General features: G+C 45.5%; 1 protein-coding gene across 1 annotated transcript in view; it reads right to left on the bottom strand.

Moving 5' to 3' along the window:
* Positions 1 to 10,435: 10,435 nt before the first annotated feature.
* The window catches only part of HEG1 (heart development protein with EGF like domains 1), a 44,807-nt gene continuing 32,324 nt past the window's right edge, over positions 10,436 to 22,918 (bottom strand). The window contains exons 17-21 of the mRNA XM_035536741.1: positions 19,887 to 19,929; positions 19,739 to 19,776; positions 19,049 to 19,136; positions 17,516 to 17,690; positions 10,436 to 16,198 (exon numbers count right to left, since the gene is read on the bottom strand). Coding sequence (XP_035392634.1) covers positions 16,049 to 16,198; positions 17,516 to 17,690; positions 19,049 to 19,136; positions 19,739 to 19,776; positions 19,887 to 19,929 — 494 coding nt within the window. The 3' untranslated portion in view covers positions 10,436 to 16,048. The remainder of the gene's footprint in view (positions 16,199 to 17,515; positions 17,691 to 19,048; positions 19,137 to 19,738; positions 19,777 to 19,886; positions 19,930 to 22,918) is intronic.

Below are 22,918 nucleotides of genomic sequence, written 5' to 3'. Positions count from 1 at the left end.
CCTGGGGCTCTGCAACTCCTCCCCCAGAGAAACTAAGGGTAAACCAGGCAGGGGAATACGCCACTGCCTATCGGGGCTCTGGAGCTCCATGCAGTGAGTAAACCTAATAGGTCCCCATAAGGGGCAGCCTGCTGGATTTTTCATTCTTACCTTCTGTTGGTTTTGTTGTAGAGCTTAGCAGTAGGTGTCACAGTTGTTGTACTTGTGTCTCCTGATGAAGGGAAAAGAAGAGACATCATAGGGCTACTTCAAGACCCATGGAAGAGCGTTCCAGGGAAGCAGTTTGTGCAGAATTACCTCTGCACGTGTAAGGAGGGGAGATATGGGGTGTCCAGTGGGTGAACCTGTGGCAGCCTTCCCTCCACCTGGCTAAAGCAGCTCTGCACGGGTGACTCCCACTGCCACAGCAGGTCAAGGGCACCCAACAATCCCTGAACTCGTTACCCATCGTGGCCTGCTCTGTGGCAGTCTTTTAGGGAAACTGTGAAGCAGAAACCGTTTCTGCATGGCAAGGATGTGAAATAGATGGGGGTCCTCAGGTCTGATCAAGGAGGCTGAGAGCCTCACCAGGAGGGGACCAGGTTGTGAACTCCTCCCCAGCACTCCTCCCTCACAGCAAAGGCCAGCCAGGAAGGAGAAGGAAGTCAGGAGAGGACATTCAGCCTTGTCCTGGGGCTCTGCGACTCCTCCCCCAGAGAAACTAAGGGTAAACCAGGCAGGGGAATACGCCACTGCCTATCGGGGCTCTGGAGCTCCGTGCAGTGAGTAAACCTAATATGTCCCCATAAGGGGCAGCCTGCTGGATTTTTCATTCTTACCCTCTGTTGGTTTTGTTGCAGAGTTAGCAGTAGGTGTCACGGTTGTATTTGTGTCTCCTGATGAAGGGAAAAGAAGAGACATCATAGGGCTACTTCAAGACCCATGGAAGAGCGTTCCAGGGAAGCAGTTTGTGCAGAATTACCTCTGCACATGTAAGGAGGGGAGATATGGGGTGTCCAGTGGGTGAACCTGTGGCAGCCTTCCCTCCACCTGGCTAAAGCAGCTCTGCACGGGTGACTCCCACTGCCACAGCAGGTCAAGGGCACCCAACAATCCCTGAACTCGTTACCCATCGTGGCCTGCTCTGTGGCAGTCTTTTAGGGAAACTGTGAAGCAGCAACCGTTTCTGCATGGCAAGGATGTGTGAAATAGATGGGGGTCCTCAGGTCTGATCAAGGAGGCCGAGAGCCTCACCAGGAGGGGACCAGGTTTGTGAACTCCTCCCCAGCACTCCTCCCTCACAGCAAAGGCCAGCCAGGAAGGAGAAGGAAGTCAGGAGAGGACATTCAGCCTTGTCCTGGGGCTCTGCGACTTCACCAACAGACTCTTTGAAGTCTTTTAAACCCATGAAACTTGAACTCTTTGAAACCCAAACTCTTTGAAACCCATGCTAGAGTATGAGCCACTGGCTGTGGGAGCTTTGGAGCTTCTTGGTCTGTGTAACCCCAATGTGTCCTCATAAGGGGCAGCCTGAGAAATTTTCATCTTTATCTCCTGGTTTTGTTGTTGATGTAGTACTAGGTATCACAGTTGTTGAAGTTATATTTCCTGATGAAGGGGAAACAAAAGACTAAGAAGTGCTACTTCATGGTATGCGGAGGACAAGTCTTGGGGAACAATTGTGCAGAACAACCTCTGGGCAGATAAGGAGGGGAGGTGAGTAGTGTCCACTGGGCCATCCCAAGGCAGCCTTTCCCTGGCTCTGGGCTGTCCCAGGCCCTGATGACTCTGTAGTGTGATGTGTTTTTGGCTTCTCTTTAACAACCTCCTTTCTTGAGTACATTTTCCACAAGGGATGTACATCTCCCTACCCCTCCCCACCCCTGCCCCCCGTGGCTCAGCTGCACTTCCCAGCCACAGACAGTTCTGTTGCCAGCAGACATGTGTCTCCCAGTGGGAAAGTTCCCTCTGCCTCTGATTTTTCATTATTCTCTTTCTTCCTCATTATAGTTTTTTCTGAATGAAAAGAAATCTGGCTGATTCTAGGCAGCCGTTGAGGAAAAAGAAGTTTCCTCCATTTTGGTTTCAGCATTACCTGTTATTGTGTTAACTCTCAACTCTTTCATCTAATTATATTTAGAATGTTGTCTTTATTGTGCTTTTTTGATTTGTTTGTTTGTTTGCTTGCTTTTTTGTATTTAAAAAGTATCATTCTTAACTTTTGTTATAAAGATGTAAAAGTTTTTTGGGTGTTGGGGTTTTCTTGTTTCATTTATGTGAGAAGTAAAGAAAGCAACTAATAACACAGGCTTGCTGTTCAATTCGTTATACTGATAAACAGCCAGTTTGGATCACGTTATAACTTCAATCTGAGGTACTTAATTATTATGAGTTAGGAATAAATGTATTTAATCTCAATTAATGCTGATGCAATCATAATTTAATCTAAACTATAAACAGCACAGATGGAAGGCTAATGTTGTGGCTAACACCCTTGGCACTAGCATACTCTTACAGCTGGTATATTAAATAAAATACTGCAAATGACTCTAAAATCCCCCCTGCCCCCCCCCAAAAAAAAAAGAAAAGAAAAATTGGCACCTCCCTTCAAGAACTTTTACAGGCCTTCAAAAATCCCAAACAGAAGAAAATTTAATAGACTTTTTTCTTCTGATCAGTAAAGCTGATTTTGAAATGCATATCAAAAAGGCAAGGCCTAAGGTAATCCATTAGTATCCTCAGGGTGGAGAGGAAACACCAGAAACTGTGCCAGTTCTCTGCCAAGCCTTCTGCCTTCGCTTGTCCCTGAGTCCCGTAGGCTGTGGTTTGCTCCCTGGTCAACATGAAGAAATGTACATTTTGGCTGGAACTGTGATAGTATCTATGAGTCTATGCTGGCCACAGGCTGTGGGTTCGGTGCCTTGTTCTAGATTGCCTTCTCAAACTCAATGTTACAGCCTTAACGGCGTGTGGAGCTAGTCCTTGGCCTTAGCCTCGTACAGATTCTGGCTAACAGCTCTCCAGGAGTACCTTTGGACTCAGGAAGAATCACATCTGTGGTGACTGCAGTGCGCATGAGCTACCATTGGCCTTGTTGAAGGTAAATTGAGCAAAGGTGGCTCTTTTATGGCCATATCTGCCCAGACCCAACCTTCCACACAAAGAAACAGGATGTGTAATAGACTCAGACGTTTACCATAGAGATAAAGTAATGGATCTTAAGATGCAGGCTACGGAACAACAGACATCTGACTGCTGAGCAGAGCAGGGAGTTTGTAAGTACTCTGCAAATGGACACATGATACAAAGCTTTTACAATGTTTGCTCAGAATGAAAAAGGTTTCTGGGCAGGGCTGACCTAATGCAAAATCTGCTCAAGTCAGTGAAAGCCTCCCCTTGCTTTCAGTACTTCTTGGGTCAAGATTTTTCACATCTTGCTGTTATCCAGAAACAGAAAACCAGACAACTGACAGTCATGAAGACTTCTACACTTATAATTTATGGTTAAAAATCAGTCTGTAGCATGTTGTAGATGTTGCTGTAAATACTTATGTTCACTCACAGTACTCAATGGAGACTCACTACCATCTGTCACCGTCTGAAACAAGCTTGACAGCATTAGTGAAGGTCTTAGTTTAGCTCATATCTCTTTAAAGTAGCTGGGACTTCCTCTCACAGGTTCAAGTTGCCACAAAACTCTTCATATAACTGCCTTAACTTTGATACTAACTCCTCTGCTACCCTGGAACCATCACTGAATACCAGGGACAGGCAAGTTCAGGCTGATGCTCTGACCTTCAACCACCAAAATTGTCACAATGCTAGAAAAACAATTAAGAGATTTAAGGAATGACACCTGCCCTTGCATTTGAATAGACTATAGTGCAGCCCTCTGCCATCTGAGTTGGTGAAGTTCCGGTTAATTAGTTTTAATCGAAGGGGAACAAATGCTCAGAGCCAGCTCAGGCAGTACTGCATTCCATACTGATTGTTTAAGGAGACTCCATTCGGAAGGCAAGCGGCAGCACTCCTTTCCCTGGGTGCTGGGGTAGAACACACATCTTTTGTGATGACTGTAACAGAGCTTGAATTACCTGGGTTTAGTCTACAGGTCCTGAAAACTGCTCTTGGAACAGGCTAAATTAGGTTAATCACAAGCACCAGTGCTTTTGCATTGTTCTGTGAACAACTAAAACTGTTTTCCTGCAGTAACATTTTTCATCAGTAATTAATCAAAATCTAGACGTCCTGAATTGTGTTTGGCCATCGACCTTCAGTCTCTCAACAGCTGCTAAAAGCACTAAGCAATCCATTCACTGTAACAGAATAGCTTCCCCAACAAATCCCAAAGCAGAAGATAGTGTTTCTTACCGTCTGAAAGGCTCAACACCAGGCTGAGCAGCAACACAGTGAAGAATACACAGACTCTCATTGCTGCTTCTGTTGCTGCTGCTACTCGCCGTTAAACTTGAGAGAAAGTGCTTTTCTCTTCTAGCGGCAGCTCATTTAAGGTCTCAGCCACAGGTAGAGTTCAGCCCTGAGCTGACGTCATGGTGGCAAGTGGCAAATGATAGATCCAAGCTGTTTTTTCTCTTCCTCCTCTGGCTGGGAGGAGATTTCTGGATCTGCAATATTCTTCCTGTAAGTCATAAACACTTGAGACCTGTTGACACAAGGAAGTTAGTGCTAAATAATTTGACCTGTGAACTGACAGGACACTAGCTAGCCCCTGCCAGCTCTATGTACAGACACTTTCGGTGCAAGTTAAGTGGAGGTTGCAGTATCGCCTGTTCTTAAAGTGGAAGAAGCTATGTTATACCAAAGCATGCTAAGGACGCACTTAGAGTACTTGGGACATACGCACACTTCCTTTGCAATAAATTACCAGAATAGACGAGCTCTATGCCTCAGACCCCCAACTTCTCTGTCCTTACAAACTTTTACACCAAAGCACTTCTTACTGCTCAGCAGAGTAAAAAGCAACAGAAAATACCTACATCTTGGACGTCAAAGAAACCAAACTATCCTTGGCCATTGTGGCAATGATTATGGCTGTTCTGTTTGCCTACATGGGAGCCTGCAGCAGATCCGGAAATGGGAAATAGTGCAGAATGCCATGGAGCAAGTAACACAGCCATGACACAAGGAAAACTTGTGGGATAGAGAGACTTTTTGAAACTGCATCTAAGGAAGCCTCTGAAAATTGCTACGTAGAGACCAAGATGGGAAAAAAGGCCTGTGCGCAGGATCTGTTTCTCCCAAACCCTCTTATTTTCATCTGCCTCACCTATCCAACCTCTCTAGCTGAATAATACATTTACTCTAGTTTCTGCTCTAGTAAAATGCACTTCTTGAGAACAGCAGACATCCCATGGTGGTTTCCAGTTCCTCCTTTTCAAGCAAAGGTGCCATTTCTCCCACTTTGAAGGTATGGCTGACCCCGGATCCTGCCACAGCTGCTAGTAAAGCCCTTCTGTGAAATAAGCACAGGCTATCCTGTCATTCTCAGCCATGAACAAGAAGGGTGAGCAACCCATCTGTGTTTCCCCCTGCAAAGCCACCTCAGGAATCTGTGGAGCTGCTCTCCTCTGGTAAGCACCACAGCCAGCAACATCAGCAGGTTGTGAACAATTTCCAAATGCAAAATGATAGCTTTGCATGTGGAAGGCTTTTCCTCGTCCTTCACCTGCTTTTGTTTGATCTGCTGTACTAACAAGACATGCAGTCTCGTTTACTAATCTAATATATTCAGAGGGTGGCTCTCTTTGTATGCAAGAGGGTAGGCAGCATCGGAAGTATTACTCAAGTTGTTTGCGAGCATGGGGATGTCTTCAACTTTTAACTTTTGCTGAACCAGGACTATCAGTGGCTTGCAGATAGCAAATAACCAGTTGAGTGCCTCTCTGATACTGCAGGGAGCGACCGATCTTGTCCCTCTGTGCCCTGTCAGAGGGGCCATGACCGGGCTCGGGACCCAGTCATGGGGGCTGCCCCCAGTGTCCCTGAGGTGGTGGGACAGGCCCTGGCTGCAGGGCCTGGCACCACCAGGAAGCCTTTGTTGCCCCAGGTCCCAGGGATGTGTGAAATGGCCAGGGCTCAGGGTGCCCCGAGGAGCAGGCCCAGCCCCGTGACAGCCTGGGGTGTGCTCAGGCCCCTCACAACACCCCCCACCTCATGCTCAGCACGGCTGTACTGCCACCCCGCTGCCCCTCTGCCACTCACTCTGACGCCCACTTCCCAGCCTGTCCGTGTCCTCCAGACCCCTTCTTAAATCCCCCCTTCCTACAAAGCTGACAGAGAAAGAGGAAGACACGCATGAGAAGTATTTTGTACAAACCTCAGGTTACCACCCATCTTAAAGCTCTGCTTCGCAGATGGTAGGGGACACCTACACAAACCCCAAACCCTTGTCAGGATGGAGCATTTCCATCATCCCTGACTGCTGTGAGCCCCCAGTGAAGCTCAATGCCTCTAAAAAAACACTTGTTTGGGGAGATGCAGCCCATATTTCAGCCGGGAATCTCTGTGCAAACAGAGACAAACCTGGCCATGACAGGCATTCAGGAGAGTTGAATGCCACCAGTTTTCTGACCATTTTCCATTCCCATCTGGATTCCTGAGTCATCGTGATACATCCCCATTTCCCAATGCCACTTCAAGGTGTGATTGGACCAATCCAGGTTTTAAAATCTTATTGTTAGCTGTGAATTGAGGGTGTAGAAAAAAGGGACCTTCCCAGAGTGCTATCAAAAATGTGGGTTGAGCCTTCAGCAGGTGTAGATAATAATAGCTGAGAGCTGGCTACACCACCTTCAGCTGGTTGAATATATTGTCCTGTTCATTAAGACTGTTTTCTACAACAAGTACACAACGGAAGCTGGCATACCCTAATCCATGTCTATAGAGTTAACTTCCGCTCTTACTTGGTTGCTGCTGTCACCTCCGGGAAGTGTGACACATTCACTGTGCAAAAGACACCAGTTCCTCTAGGAAGCAAACACTGAGCAAATATGTGTAGACATATCAGATCTTCTTGTCTCTGCTTGTGACGAACCAGTGGTCACAACAGACTCTCTCAGTGAGAGATGGGGCAGTGAGGCTCTATGTGACTCCTTGCTTGCAAATCTCTGGACGGACTTAGAGATTTGATAGTTTAGGAGACCAGATGCAGAGAATTATCAAAAGTGGAGAACTGACGTCAGTGAAACATCAGTTCCTCTAATGATATTATTAATGAAGTTATTAAGCACATAGTTAGATAATAGGTAGTTGACCGTTAGTGCAGACAGGCTTGCACAGCCACAGCAGTTATGATATCCTGAAAAGACTCACAGACAAGTCTTTCTTTGCAGAGATTTCTAAATTACTTACCAGAAGCTGTAAAACCAAGCTGATATGCATTGAAGTTCAGTTATGGCAGGCAAAAACATTGACCAATGATTGTTATGATGTAAAAAGTGTGCTATATTTAGCAACAAACAGTAGTTGTTCATTGTCTTTATCCTTGTTTACGGCAGAAAAAAAGTTATCAAAGGTAAAAGGTCTTGTTTACCTATTATAAGCTGTATAGTCACGCATGGCCCAGTTATTTAACCATAAGTTGAATGTAAGCAAGAGGCACTCATACTATAAGATGTACATTAAAGTGTCTTTCATAGCTCTTCACATGCGTCAGCTGGGTACTTTTTTCCTGTGTATTTTTCAGTTCTATTCCTTACTAAATTCCTATATATTTTGCTATCTCATGTAAATTTAGTTCTTCCACTGTGTATTACACACACGTAAAAATATATGCTGCAATTAGCTAAAGGTTCAAACAAACCTGCAGGAAGTCTAAATCAAAATGATATACATACAGATTCACCCATGATCAGGGGAAATATATGCAGCTCAACTTCTTTTCTTGGGTAGTTCCCAAGATGGGACCCTGGTGTGACAAAATTCTTTGAGAGGCAGTTCTAAAAAGCAAAAGAGTCCAGCAAGTCTGGACATTCTTAAAGAATGAAATCTTGAAGGCACAGGAGCAGGCCATCCCTATTTCCCAAAAGATGAGACATCAGGGATGAACAGAGAGCTTCTTCTGGACCTTAGGAAAGAAAAGAGAGTTTGTGACCTTTGGAAGAAGGGGCAGGCAATTCAGGAAGACTACAGAGATGTTGTGAGATGATTCAGGGAGAAAATTAGAAGGGCCAAAGACCAGGTGGAATTCAACTTGGGCATTACAGTAAAAGACAATACAAATGTTTTTATAAATACATAAACAATAAAAGGAGGACTAAGGAGAATCTCCATCCTTTACTGGATGCATGGAGAAAACATAGTGATGAGAGATGAGGAAACGGCTGAAGTACTTAATGACTTACTTGCCTTGGTCTTAATTAGTAAGACTAATTGTTCTTGGGGTAACCAGCCCACTGAGCTGGAAGGCAGAGACGGGGTGCAGAATGAAGCCTTTATAATCCAAGGGGAAATGGTTAGCAGCCTGTTACACCACTTAAACACACACATCTATGGGGCCGGACAGGATCCACCCAAAGTACTGAATGAGCTGTCAAAAGTGCTCGTCAAGTCACTTCCAATAATTTACGAGCAGTTCTGGCTAACCAGGGAGGTCTCAGTTGCCTGGAGGTTAACAGATGTGATGCCCATTTACAAGAAGGGCAAGAAGGAGGACCTGGGGAATTACAGGCTTATCAGTCGGACCTCGGTGCCAGAGAAGGTCATGGATCAGATCACCTTGAGTGCCATCACATGGCACATACAGGACAACCAGGCGATCAGACCCAGTCAGCATGGCTTTATGAAAGGCAGGTCCTGCCTGACCAAGCTGGTCTCCCTCTATGATAAGATGACCCGCTTCGTGGATGACAGAAAGGCCGTGGGTGTCATGGTCTTGGACTTAGCAAAGCATTTGGTACGGTTCCCCACAGCCTTCTCCTGGAGAAACCGGCCACTCCTGGCTTGGATGGATGTACTGTTTGCTGGGTAGAAAAGTGGCTGGATGGCCAGGCCCAAAGAGTTGTTGCGGATGGAGTTAAATCCGTTGGTGGTGTTCCGTAGAGCTTGGCAGTGGGGCTGGTTTTGTGTAACGTTTTTATCGATAATCTGTATGAGGGGATCGAGTGCACCCTTGGTAAGGCTGCAGATGACACCAAGCTGGGCAGGAGTGTTGACCTGCTGGAGGGGAGGGAGGCTCTGCAGAGGCACCTGCGTAGGCTGGACTGATGGGCCACGTCCAGCTGCATGGCCTTCAACAAGGCTGGGGGCCAGGTGCTGCACTTGGGGCACACCACCCTATGCAGCGACACAGGCTCGGGGAAGAGTGGCTGGGAAGCTGCCCAGCAGAAAAGGACCTGGGGGAGCTGGTCGGCCGCTGGCTGAACGTGGGCCAGCCGTGTGCCAGGTGGCCTACAAGGCCGATGCCATGTGGGCCTGCATCAGAAACAGCGTGGCCAGCAGGACTAGGGAAGGGATTGTCCCTCTGTACTCAGGAGCAAGCTGTATATTATAACACTATTCTGTACTGTATCACTAGAGAAAGTAGACTCAAGTTTCAGGATGCAGCAAGAACTATGTTCTAGACTCACCGTTGCTCTGCTGGTGGCACTCACATCATTTAGTGCAGCTTTCTGTATGCGGGGTCATGCGGGGTCTTGTGACACCACTGTCAAGGTAGAGGGTTATCTTACCATGGGGTGAGTTACCTTCTGCTGATGCTTGTCTCTTTTCAGGGTACTGGAGGAGCCAGGTGGTGGGTTCAGACTGGCTGTCTCACTTTTGGTAGAGCAGATGTATCCCACCACGGTCCCATCCAGTTGCTGTCACAATTGAGTGTTGTACTTCTCTGGCGCAAAATAGGGAATGATCGCCCCAGATTAACATGCCTACCATTACTCAGGATTTTCTTCCACATCACACCTCTTCCCTAGACACTGTGTCCATCTGGATTCAAGGGATCAGCCTTCCTTCGAGAGACTCAGCTGCAGTCTCTTCTTAGTCTGCAGTGGCAGTTAGAGATGTGGGACCAACCTCGCTGTGGTCAAGTCTCCTGCCCTTGCAAAAAGCCCTTGTGCACCAACCTTTGCCAACTTTTTCCTTCCCTCCAGCATGCACATACACAATTTCACCAATTCTAGCATTTCCAGATGGGTGAAAAATTAAATTGAGGAAAATTTTTAAATTAAACTTTGAGTTGCTTAATATTACTGAAATAAAGATAAAGAACTTGCATTTAGGCTGAGCAAAAGTTTGTTTAGCATAACTAACAGAACATACTCCTTTTCTCCTTGCTTTACACTTCAGTTATTCAATCACCAAGCAACACTAGAAGAACAGAAGTACTATAAAATTTCTTATTTTATAGTTTAGACTTCTAATTATTGTTAAAACAATCTAAAAGTCAGATATGCATCTCTTTACAGGGAAAGCTTTAGACAATAAAAAAGCTGAGACAAACTAATATTCATAGTTTTATTGTATCCTTTTATAATACTGACTAGAACGCCAGATTTAATAATATTGGATGCAGGTATAAAAATAGTCCAATCCTTAAAAATTATATTTTGCTACTACAGTACTGTATAGTTAGTGAAGGCTGAAAATATGATACAACTTTAAATAATACTGGTTTGGAAAACGTCCTTAGAACCCCAGCAACTTGGAAGCGAACAATCAGAGCTACAGGGAGGGAAGCAGGACAATGTGAAGAACATAACGCAGGTTTACATTCAGGTTGATAGAGGAAGCACAAACAAATGCTTAAAATTTACCTTTTGAAACAGACTTCACTATGAAAGAATTAAATATTTAATCTGTCCTTTTTTCTTTAACATTAACCATCCTAATGTTTTTTTATAACAGACGTTTTATGTCAGGCAAATTCTGTGGCACTGTTCAAGAGAACTGATCACTTTTTACTGCATTCCCCAGGACTCTTCCATATTGGGTTTTACAGACTTGTGGGCCACCTGCTCCAGCAATTACCCGAGCAAGACTCCCATCCCTTTGAGCATTTTACCAGAAGGAAGACCAGGGGACTTAGCATTTACACATGACTTTTGAGGAACATTAGGCACCCACTTTAGGTTTTCCATCAACAAGGATATTACTCATACACAACAGAAACCACACATAGAAGAGGCGTGTCATCCCAAACATAACCTTACAGTACAGAAGCCACAGTATTACACTCAATTTCGATGTTTACTTCTGCAAAACAAGGAAGTATATTTCTTTTCTTCCTTTCTTTCTAAATTTCCTCTTTTTTTTTTTTCTTACCTCTTTACAGATTTCTGTCCTGCTTTTCAATTCCAACAGTTCAAGGGAATGAAGAATTAAATACACATTGCAAGACTCCCAAAATCTTACAAGCACACAGTGCATACCCCTTTCAAAACTGTGAGATCGTTTCATTTCTGAAGGCACAAGTACGTGAACTGATGGGTAGTTCTTATCTGTGAATGCATGAAGCATCTCTACATCCCTAGAAGATCTCACACAATGGGAAACACATTGGCTGATCAGTAAAAAAAAAAAAAAAAAAAACTTTACAAAATTCACATTCATCCTCTTCTCAGAAAGGTGTTACAGATCCTGAACAACCTGTTCAATCTCACATAATACAGGTTCTGCTACAGTAATAAGGATACATCCAAAAAATAAATACGACATGAAAAGGCAGCAACAATGTCACAGAAATGGGCAGAAAACAGAGCTGAAGGAATGCATGTTGTACACACAAGTGACCCTGACAGTGGAATGATTCAGGCCTAAAAAAACTTCATTAAAATCTGTGAAAGAGTTATCCCAGCCCACTAGAGTGGATGCTGGATTGGGTCCTTTATGTGTAAAGAGGAAAAAAACAATAGTCAGCATAGGAAGAACATTTAAGTAAAATGCATCTGTTCTTGTTAATTTATGGAAGAAAATTAAAGATTAAACATCACTATGAGGGAATGAGAAGTCCAGATGGATTTGGAACGGATATAGCCATTGACCAGCATTAGGAACACGTCCCGGGGAAGCACATCACGTGGCTGCAGCAGTGTCCAAAACCACTCTGCTGCTCTCTCAGGCCCTGGTGAACAACCTTTACAAGTGTTGGCACAATTTCGCAGTCACAAACACCTCTCAGTAAATGCAATTTATTGCTATTTTTAGATTTTTTTTTTCCTATTGCTCATTGTGGAAACAAATCACTTTTAGAAGGCAGGTCACAGGCAACGTCTCTGTACATGACTGTGACAGTGAAACTTTATGGGACGTGCTGAAAAAGCTTAAAAGATTAATTGCTGGTCTTTTACTTAACACTATAAATGTGGAGGGCAAAAGGCATCATACTATCCCTGTTCCCTATACTCCGTACGTCAGCCAAATTCAGTGCTTTGAGGTTTCAACAGTGTGCAAAAGCACTCTGGTTTTCCAATGCAGCGTGGGAGGGTCAGCCAGGATGAGCAGCAGTGCAGGACAGGGACACAGGGAGGCTGTTGCACCCCTTTTCAATGACCCCTCCAGCCTGCCTCTCGCTGCTCTGTTCATTCTGACTGCCTCTCCTAGGCTGACTGCCAGGGGTATTTCTCTGGGCAAGGGGCTTTTGTCAACACAATTGTCAGAGCACTATAGCAGCAAACATATGCCTCCTACATCCTTCTCTTTCAAGCAACAGAATTAGCTTTTTTTTTCCCCCCAAAGTTAATCAAAAATACTCCCACACACCTGCCCGTGGCCCCTTGCTGACAGCTCAGCTGGCCACAGCAGCCAGGAGTACGAGCAGATTTCCATGCAATGTTGGTGTGGCTTTACCTCCTTTCCCCACATCTGGCTGAGCCACTTGCAGTCTCCTTACAAGAAACATGCCATTTCTATCTCATCCTCTTGGATAGTTGAGAGCAATTCTCCTTGGCAAAAGCATCCAGTGTGCTCAAAATTTGCAATTTGGGGTAGCTAAGAGCAATCTAAATAGCCTGAGAAACAAGCTGCACTTACTTAGGCACCCTAGGAGAGTTAGGTACTGAACACGGAGGTATCCACATTCGAAGGCGGACTTGAGGGCCTGATAGGGCACATGGAGACCTGACTTATATCCAGCAGGATCAGCAAAACCTAAAACCACTACCAAAAGGCGCTTTGTTGATGGCAAACAGACAAGCAGATGGAGAGGATCCTGGTGGCAGTTTCAGCAGAGGCAAGCTGCACGGAAACGGGTCACATTCTTGCTGCAGCAGGGAGAGCCCTTTGCTACTGGGATGCGGTAGTAATTTATTGCAAATTAATTGCAGTAAAGCTACTGTCAAACCATGACAAAACACACTGTACTCCACCCATCCTCTCTGCCTTTGTGGAGCCGTTGGGTTTGGGTGCAGACAGAGGGATCGCTTCGCGGGGAGCAGCAGGGCTGGCTGACACTTCCTGGGTCCCCACGCGCGTAAGCACCTGCACTGACCTCGGGGCTGTCACCTCCCCAAATCCTCTCCTCTTCCCTTCCTGGAACACCAGTAAAGGTCTTGGCAGGGGCAGGTCAGCAGAGACCCCTTTCCTTCTCCTGTGGCATAAGCATTGACTTTTTTCTCACCAAAACCAAAAGGAAGCTGCAATGGGTTAATTTCATAATAATTTCCCCAACATTTACCTGTTCTGGCAGAGACAAAATTTCAGTGCAATAAAGTTTGTTCTTTTGAAAAAGAGCCAGGTTTTGCAGTCCTCACCTAGAAAATCCTGCTGGGTTTATTGAGACACTGACAATCTGCAAATTGCTGTGAGATGATACAGACCAGGAGTTTTGCTCATATAACCCATATGTTACACTTTATATAGAAGGATTAATCTGAATTTGTGAGCTGGTATTTCATACTTTGGTCTTTGCACCTGTCACACAAAGGAACATTTCACAGCCTTCAAACTAAACAAGTGATTAAACGTACCTTGTATAAGTAAATACCTAAACCCTTTCCTGTCTGAGGAAATGCTGGCATGCAGCTAAATCCTACCATCACTGCTGGGACATGCTTAGTTTTTGATAAGCTGCTTTAGTAGACAGGGACAGATTCTAGTGCTCATCTATGCACTTTGGATTTAGATCCAGCACAAAGCCCCAGCTTCCCCATTTTCATCTGTAACAGGGACAAAACCCTCCTCCATACCATGGGAGAGGCAGTCCCATCCGTCCTAGGCATGCTCAAAACTAGAGTTGGTGTTAGGTAAAAAACTCACCCCTGCAAGAACAACCCCACCAACATCCTCTTTGAAGGACCTCAGGACACAGCAGGGCCAAGCCCTTGCTTCACATCATCCAGTGGACCCTGTGTAATTAAGATGTTGGATGCTTATGACGGGGAGAAGAGTGTCATTCACAGGCTGAAAACACTGGGAACAGTCAATTCTTGTGCTTTACTTGTTACACTATTTTGGATACTGCAACTAGAATGTTCCTTAAATATAGTTCCTTTGGCAGCATAAGCATCCATTCCCTGCCTACATGTGACATAAGATAAGCAGTGTACTACCACCTGCAAGTTTGATTGTGGATTAAGTCTCATACATTGTCACCATAAAATGACGTCAGTGCACAGCCTACTGCCCCAGGCATCCATAAAGATCTGTTTTTCTGCAAGACCACACTGCTGTTATTAGGTGGTGTGTAAGGGGTGAGGCATACAGAGGCACTGCGGTTGCGATGACTTAGGTTATCTCTGCAGTAAAAATAAGTGGGAAATATACATCAGTAATAAGATCTCTTTTGACACCCTGCTCTGTAAAGAAAAAAAGTCAATAAACTTTTGATCTGATCTTTGGTGAGGAATATAATAACTTACATTCTTCAGCTTTTGCCAAGGTGATTGATATGAATTAACACCTAGATGAGGAAACCTGCCTGGTTTGAATCACTCGAAACTAGGACAGAAGAAATCAACCTATTCTGATATGAAATCTTTGCTCCACTAGGATTAAAAGCATCACGTTTCTCTCTGCCTTAAATGCAACCGACTACAGAGAGCCTTATTTTCCAATGTATTGAAAGCCTCCACAGCTCCTCCTGAAGTCAAGGTGGCTGTGGAGGGCTGAAAACTACGTCCCACCCACAGTGCCCAGAACTCACGTGCCGCCTGCCCAACCAGAGACATAGCCTTACTGCTCCTTCCTTGAGTTCCACATAAGAGGCACGGTGAATTCCCAGCTCATGTTTTTCTTCCTTATGAGCAAGTATTTTACATTTTATCGCTGTTTTTATAAGCCTTTAAATCCCTGCAAGTAAACAGCCTCATATGATCCTATGCAGAAGCACTGTGATGATGTGTAGTGTCATCACTTCTGAACCATGCTGGCTGACAAAACGACAACATACACAGACTCTTCCCTATATATGTAAGTTTTCAGAGCAGCACAATCAACTGTGCCTGTTTTCAGTTTAACTGCAGTGGTATGACTAACTTTCCCCTACTCCTTGGAGACAATCAACCCATGAATTCAGCCAACACTGCCAGGCACCAGCCTTCAGCAAGGGCCCGGCCATTTGGAGAACTTCTACCAGTATGAAGGTAAGGGCCAGAGGACTAGCCAATTTCCTGTCACATACGAAGCAAAAAGCAATGCAGCAAGGGGAAAGGGGAGTGGACAAACTTGTCCTACTAAAACCAGTCACACGGTGAATCTTTGCATGAAGGTTGGCCAAGAAGACAAGCACAGTCAACAGTGAACAAGATCTGTAAACAAAACACTCCCTAGTGGTATTCACTGGGTGCTGGGCACAGTTCATCTGCCTGTACTTATCGATGCTTGCCATGTAGCGTAAAGGGTGAAGAAGCAGCACAGAACAAAACCGGAGTACATGCACGAGCTTCCGCTTGGGTCTTTTACTGATGTGCACATTGAGCCATTCCCTCTTCCTCCTCTTCCTCACTGCTGCTCAGCAAGTGTAACCATTCCTCAGGTCAGCAATGCTTGGCATGGAGTTCAAAGATCGTCCTGTTATATGGGAAGAGTAAGATTGGTGTGGGCTGAACTGCCAGGAAACACATTGTACCTAGGGATCAAGGGCCAATTTGCGTCAGTCTTCCACTCCCTCTCTGTCCTGCTAAAAATAGTCTCTTCTTCTGGTTTCGTCACTAATGAAGGATGGATTGTATTGTCCAGGGTAGATGCATGAATGTCGAGATCCAGGCAAACCAGTGTAGGGAGGATAAAGTCCATTCCTTTCCAGTTCAGGATTTCTCAGTCCAGTTGGCTGTATTAGCAAAAATAAATAAATAATAAAAAAAAATTTTAAAGGGTCTTATTCTCATAGTCAAATCCTCTTTCCAACACATCCTTACCACCTTTCCCAGCAGTTATTTCAGTAGCTAGAAGGAATAATAATATGATCACTAATTATCTCTATAACTTAGAATGATTTTCACTGTGAGAGTTATGCATTTTCTGGAGGGCAGTATTCTGACGCAACTGAGTTTTGACATCTTGCCAATTAGAAGACTTGAAGTTTACCTGGTTGGAAGTTTACCTGACTCCATCAAGTGCAGCCTAAGTACACAGTTAATTTTTAATCCAAGCGAACTGTACTGATGATCTCAGGCACTGAAATAACACTCCTTAATTCAGGATATTGTCCCAGAGTCATCCTTAAAGGAAATGTTTGTAGAAAAGCCAAGTTTGTTTCCTTCTCTGAGTATTATCTGGAAGGACTTTTTTTCTCATTTCCCTTCATGCTGTGTAACCCAGTAAAATTGCTTTGGGAAAACTTCAAATACAAGCCAGAAAAAAAGTATTGCTCACTGCTCTCTTCTCTGGAAAGCAGGAGTCCAGAAAGTGTGATTTGGATGAAATCCTGCAACCTTCACTGAAATGAGTAACCCCACACAGATCTTGACTGCATCCAGTATATTGATGTGGGTTAGTGACAAACGATACACCAATACAACAGCTCTGGATATAGACATTAGCAGCTGGTACCAACCACGCAGGTATTAGTGTCCATTACGGCAGGTATTGTGACTCTTCCTCTGCCCTACACAGCCCATTACTCCTTCACCACCTCCTTCCTGATGCTTGTTCCCACAGAGCTGAAGGGATGCTTCTTATGCATCCTTCCGGCTTCAGAAAGGGGCCTGTACCCTGGAGAGGGGAGGAGTGGAAGAAGAGAGGGACCAGCATCTTCCCATTCGGGGGTGAAGAACCCCCAGGGAGAGGTCTCAACCTTCCAGCATCATCAGTGAGAGCGAAAGGGAGAAAACTGCCCACAGAGATTCCTACAAGACTGCCCCAAACCTTCAACTCTCCTTCTCTACTCTACAATAGGGCTTTTTAGGCATCTACCAAAATGTTCCTAGACATTTCCCTAGCACTCTTCCTAATGACACCTCCTTGTGGTATTCACCACACAAGTAATAGCTGGAGTCCACCGAACTCCCAGTGCCTTGCTGTCTATGGAAGCCATTTGCTTAGCTTTTTTGTTTTTCAGGAAAGGTATCTCTGATTCCCAAAATAAAGGAACGTGTCTTTGCTGTATCAGGTACAAAGGGTTAATAGTTAAGCTATGGATAGATACCGAGTAATACACATCTGTCATCTGCAATAGGTTCTTGGTGCTTCCGTTCTCCTGCATCTCGATGGTCTCTCTGCCCCACTCTTGTGCTCGGGGGTTCTTTGGATATTCAGCATATGGTGACATCTGGAAATCCCCACTCTTGAAAATGAGTTTACTTATGTCATTTTTATTCTTTCTGTTTAGAAAAGAATGAAGGAAAGCGAAAAGATGTAACTTATCCTCATATATTATGTGCATTTCTGACATGATCTCAGGAGACTTACCACATGTTGCAAACTTTCACTGGGAACTAAGATAACCAGGTGAGACCTCAGAAAGGCTACAGTCCACCTCCTGCTCCAAGGCACAGATAGGAGCCATATGACCATGCCATACAGAGCACTGTCTGGTGGGATTTGAAATCTCTGAGGATAGAGATAGCATAACATCTCTGAGCAACCTATTCTACTGCCTTACTGTCCTCTTGGTGAAAGAGTTTTTCCTTACATTCAGTTTAAACCTCTCCTGTTTCAATTTAAGCCCCTTGTCTCTTGAAAATGTGCATGTTCACTAGAGTCAATGAAAAAGCCTAGTAAGAATGAAAAATGCAAGAAAGCCCCCACACTATTCAAGTCTCCAAATGCTTAACTGTAGCACTTCCAGGCACCACATTAATTCCTGAGAAGAAAGGCCGGCAAGCTGCCAGTCTGAACAACACCAAAGACCCCTACATCACTGCCATGTTGTAGGAGCGGACTTTGGTGACATTCCCAGTTCAGAGCAGAGTACCCTCCAGGAAAGCACACAGCCTGTCAAAGGCCAGGACTGATGAGAAGACTGGTCTGTCCCCGCAGAGATCTGCACACTGGGACCTGGAGTGACCATCTCACCTCCCAGCTGGGCCTTGCTGCTACTGAGAAATCCAGCTGCTGACTTTAGTCAGAGAGCTTTGAAATCCTAGATTTGGGGGCTGGAATGGGTGGCAGAAGGTGTTACTGCAAGGCAGCCCTTTTTCATGGTATGTAAATCATGAAGCATAACTACCTCAGCAGCACATCTTGCCTCTACTCCGAAGCTATCTGCTAGTATGGGAACTACATGTGCGTGTGTGTGTCTGAGAGGGAAAGACACAGTGAGAGCACGTGCAGGACTTGTGCTTGGAGGAAAAGAGCATTGAATGCACTCCCACACCTCTTGAGCAATGGCCCAGAAGCCCTTCCTGCTGACTAAACTCCTCTCTCCTACTTAGCTTGCATTTTTGGAGGCTACTGCCTGGTGCCCTGTGGCTCTGAGTGGGAAGGACTTCTTTGCCCCTCCATCCATACAGGACACAATTGCCAGGCAATTAAGAGACACTGAGTTGAATTTATTAACCTGACTGCTGGAAAAAAAAAAGAAAAGGCACGTCCCAAATGAAAGTACAAGGCAATACTTAAATATTTCTGCTTAAACTGCTTGCTTAGCTGTACCTGTGCACCTATGTTTCTTTGATCCTTCAGGGCTCCTACATGGAGCGCTAGGTGAGGTGTAACTACGGCTGGTAGTGGTACCTACCGGCAGCAGGTGACAATCAGCGCTATGCCCATAATAAGCAGAAGTCCCCCTCCTGCAGCCGCAATCACCACAGTGATGAGCTGGTATGCTAGGGACAAGAAAGACATATTCTCACTTAGAGACAGCAATGCGGTCATAAGTATTCATGTAAACATATCCACAGTCCTCATACAAGGGGATTAACTGTTTGCTTCCTGCCTTCCCTCCTTCTGTAAACAATATTACTGCAATTTTTCAAGTGAAATAGATGGAGCTGGGAATCTCTTGCTGAGGAAAGGAGAAGCTCCTGTGTGCTGGGGGGAACAATTCCCCTTACTGATAAATCTCAGTAACTCATTTGATCTTTCATGGATTTACCTCCAAATATCTTGCTTCACGCTATCTGCGCTATCATGACAGAGTATCCAGAGAAAGATCTCCAAGGAAAATACTGATCTTGTTAGCAGATAACATTAACTCAACTCTGTCACAGAAATAATTTCTGTCAATGAAATATTTTGGTCGACAAAATAATTTTTGACAGAAATTGAGGAAACAGAAAACCCTGACAAGAGTAGTCTGCACCTACTGAGTTTTAGACACAGTTATTTGCAATTACTTGTTGCAAATTTCCCACTTCTGACACAGTGGAAATGAAGTGAAATGAAGTGAAGTGAAGAGAAATGAAACGAAACGAAACTCTGTACTTACGGTTTCCACAGTTGAACCCTCCTAAGCCAAAAGGGCAGCTGATAACAGAAAACAAGAGGGAGTTTCAGTAGCTTGGTTGTGCCAACAGGTCACCAAAGCAGGATTAAGAAGGATGGTGGGGTAGGAGGGGGCAGAGCAGTCACCATACCTCACACAGGTCTCGTTTTCCAGCTTATATCCATCTTCACAGGCTACAAGCAGACAAGAGAGAAGGGCCATGAGCACCGCACAGTGGTGCACAGGAGGCATTCACCATCGCTGCCTCCCTCGGCAGCTTCTCCCCATCCAACCTCGGGACTGACAGCAGCAGGACCACCACCCACTCTGATGCGACTCTGTCTCCTCTGTTTTAAGCAAAATGCTAAGAACTTAAACTCACCTCCCACTGGCTTCAACAGGGCCGCTTCAGCGTTTCCCAAGAGCTAACCTGGAGCCTGCCACAGGGTGGGCAGCTGGTAAAACAATTCCTGACACAATCCCTCCTTGCCCAAATGGAAACTCACCTCATGCTTGTATTGTTTCTCACAAAATATCAGCGAACAAAATCTGCAAGTGTCACCAGCTTTCATTCTGAAACCTCACTTAAGCTGTAGTACTTTAGCAATGATGCACGTTATTCATTGTTTTTAATTGTTAATACTGCCAGATAATGTTATCCACAGAGCTGCGATTAACCCAAAGTGAGATGTTATGTTTTACCTCATGAAAAATGCCACTTTCTTTTTCTCTTAAAGCTGGAACTAAATCAAAGTTTGAGATGTCATATTTCATGATAGTATAGTTGTATTGAATAGAAATAAAATTTTTGACTAGGTATAAATAACCAAGAAACTGCTACGTATAAAATGTTGGTTAAAAAACAACCCCAAAGCCATACTGCTGTGCTTAATGGACAGCTATCTCATCATCTGAATGACCTGAGAAAATTGTATTATGCTTCTGATGAACAGCAAAGGTGGTGACCCACTGGGCACACAACTACAAGTTTTGGGTTGCTGCTGAGATCAGCACTTTTTCATGCACTAGTCCCTCAGTAGGCATTGCTCGTGGATTGTTTTCCCAACACTTGTATGCTTAAAAACAGCAATACAGCAGCTCTTGAGCCCTCCTCCCTCTGCCTTGACCTCTAGCCGCAGGAATAAGGTGCAGCTGCAAGCATGGGGGCTCGCCAAGCCCCACCAAGCTCAGGGAAATCCCTCGGGGTGCAGGGGTCTGCCCCTGCAGAGCTGCGGGAGGGTGGCTGAGCGCTCGCCTCCTCCCCAGCACAGCACAGGAGATGCCATTCCCCTGGCACAGCTGGAGCCCACCTGTTTTCAGAAGCACCTAGAACAGGAGGGGAGGGAGGAGAAAAGGAGGGCAAATGTGCAGCTTATTATGATGGGCTGGCAATACCATAATAAACCAAGAGAGACCCCTAGTTTTCTAGCAGGACCCAGAAGTGTATGGCTCTTGCAGCACCAATAACAAGGGGTGTCAGTGCCAGCTGGGAGCAATGCGACCATGACCTCTCTCTCATAATGTAGGTCACAGAACTTCCCTAAATTCAATTCCAGTTTCAAATCCAATAGTTGAACTGGAACTACATTTTACAGAACCATCCAAGCTTGATTTTACTATTTCCAGCGACGGACAATCAACCACAACCCTAGGTCAGATGCTCATAAAGTTAATTTCCCCAGCCATTAAAAACATTCACCTTCTTTCTGTTCTGCATTATCCCCATGTCAAATTCCAGTCTTTGGATATTTTCTCGGTAGGCTGGAAAAGGTTTTATTATCCCATTTCTCCTCCTCGCCATCAGATCACTCCTTTGCCTCTTGTAAAGCCAAATGCTCTGAGATTTTCAAGCTTCCCTGGCTCTTGCAACTTTGCTCTGAACACTCCCATTCTCTCTGACCCTTTTGAGTTCTGGTTCCCAGAACTGGATGTCGCAAGCACAGGGATAACAAAACCTCTCTTCTCCTGCCTGCCCGTGCCCCTAAACTGCACCAGGCATGGCTTTAGCCTGAGCCAGAGCTTGGGACTCCTCTGCTTGCCAGGCCCCCTCTGCAGCTCTGTCCCAGTCCCGGCTTTTCAGGGGACGTGACCTGCAGGATGCCTGGCACTCTTCTCTCAGATGCTTGTGGTCATATGGAAATGCCGTTTGCTACATCCCAAAAGGTTTGCTACATCCAAGAGGTGCAGGAGCTGTGCCCAGCCATGCGGGCACACGCATCCTGAGCAGCCTCAGCACTGCAGCCCCCTTGGGCTGGGGCAGCCCTGGGGACCCACTGGCACATAGCTGCCAGCCTGGGAGCTCCACGGGGGCTGGAAAAAGGAAAAGCAAGGTCCTGAAGGTGTGTGTCTCTGTGTCTTATTTTACTTAAAGCAATGCAGAGCTTTAATGCTCAGAGTTTATGTCCTTGCCTCTCCTCACTGCTCCCTTTTCCTGCCACTTTGCTTTCTCCTCTGGCATCATTCCTGCTCCTCTGAATACACTCCCGGGGGACTTGTGCTGTCACGCTCACTTGGCAAGCTCTCAGATGCGAGCAGGGAGCAGAGGAGAGGTTTAAGTGTCAGGGGTCAAGCAAACCTATTGAGTCTTGCTTTTCTGCTCGGGAATCCTTTGCCTCTGCCTTCCCAAAAGAGGCTCAGGGGTCTCTCTGGAGACCTTTCCAAGGAGAGGACAGCTTGTGAGCTGCTCCTCTTAGTGCCGGGAACTTTATGTGCAACATTACGAGTTGTATGCCTCAGAAAAGCTGGCACAGTGGGGCTGTTGCCCTCTAGAAAGACTAGAGCAGCCCTGAAGACACCAGGAAGGCTGAAACCAGCAAGGACCCTGAGATGACTGAATGCACACCTTGACCCAAATGTCAAACTGCCCTGGCTCAAAGGGACCCTTCCTGGCTCCAGGGGACACCTTCCAGGCATGCCCCAGGTGACAGACAGAGCCAGGAGGGGAAAAGCAAACCCAAACCTCCCACAGGGAGGCCAGATGGGGCAGCACAATGGCTGTTTCCCTCCTTGCAAGGACATAATGGGAGTTAGCACTCCACGTCTCCACGATCCACAATGAGGGTCGGATGCTCAGGAGACCGCAGTTCCTGTTTAGTCACTAAGAGGGCAGAGATTTTAAAAGAGCCTGGCATATTACGTGCTGTATTGATGGGAGAGAATAGCCCTAAATTTCAAATAAGGGCC

The sequence above is a fragment of the Cygnus atratus genome, chromosome 6 (genome assembly GCF_013377495.2).
Source record: "Cygnus atratus isolate AKBS03 ecotype Queensland, Australia chromosome 6, CAtr_DNAZoo_HiC_assembly, whole genome shotgun sequence".
In the NCBI taxonomy this organism is placed as follows: domain Eukaryota; kingdom Metazoa; phylum Chordata; class Aves; order Anseriformes; family Anatidae; genus Cygnus; species Cygnus atratus.
Note: the sequence above shows the minus strand (reverse complement) of the source record. Positions and strands in the feature narration are given on the sequence as shown.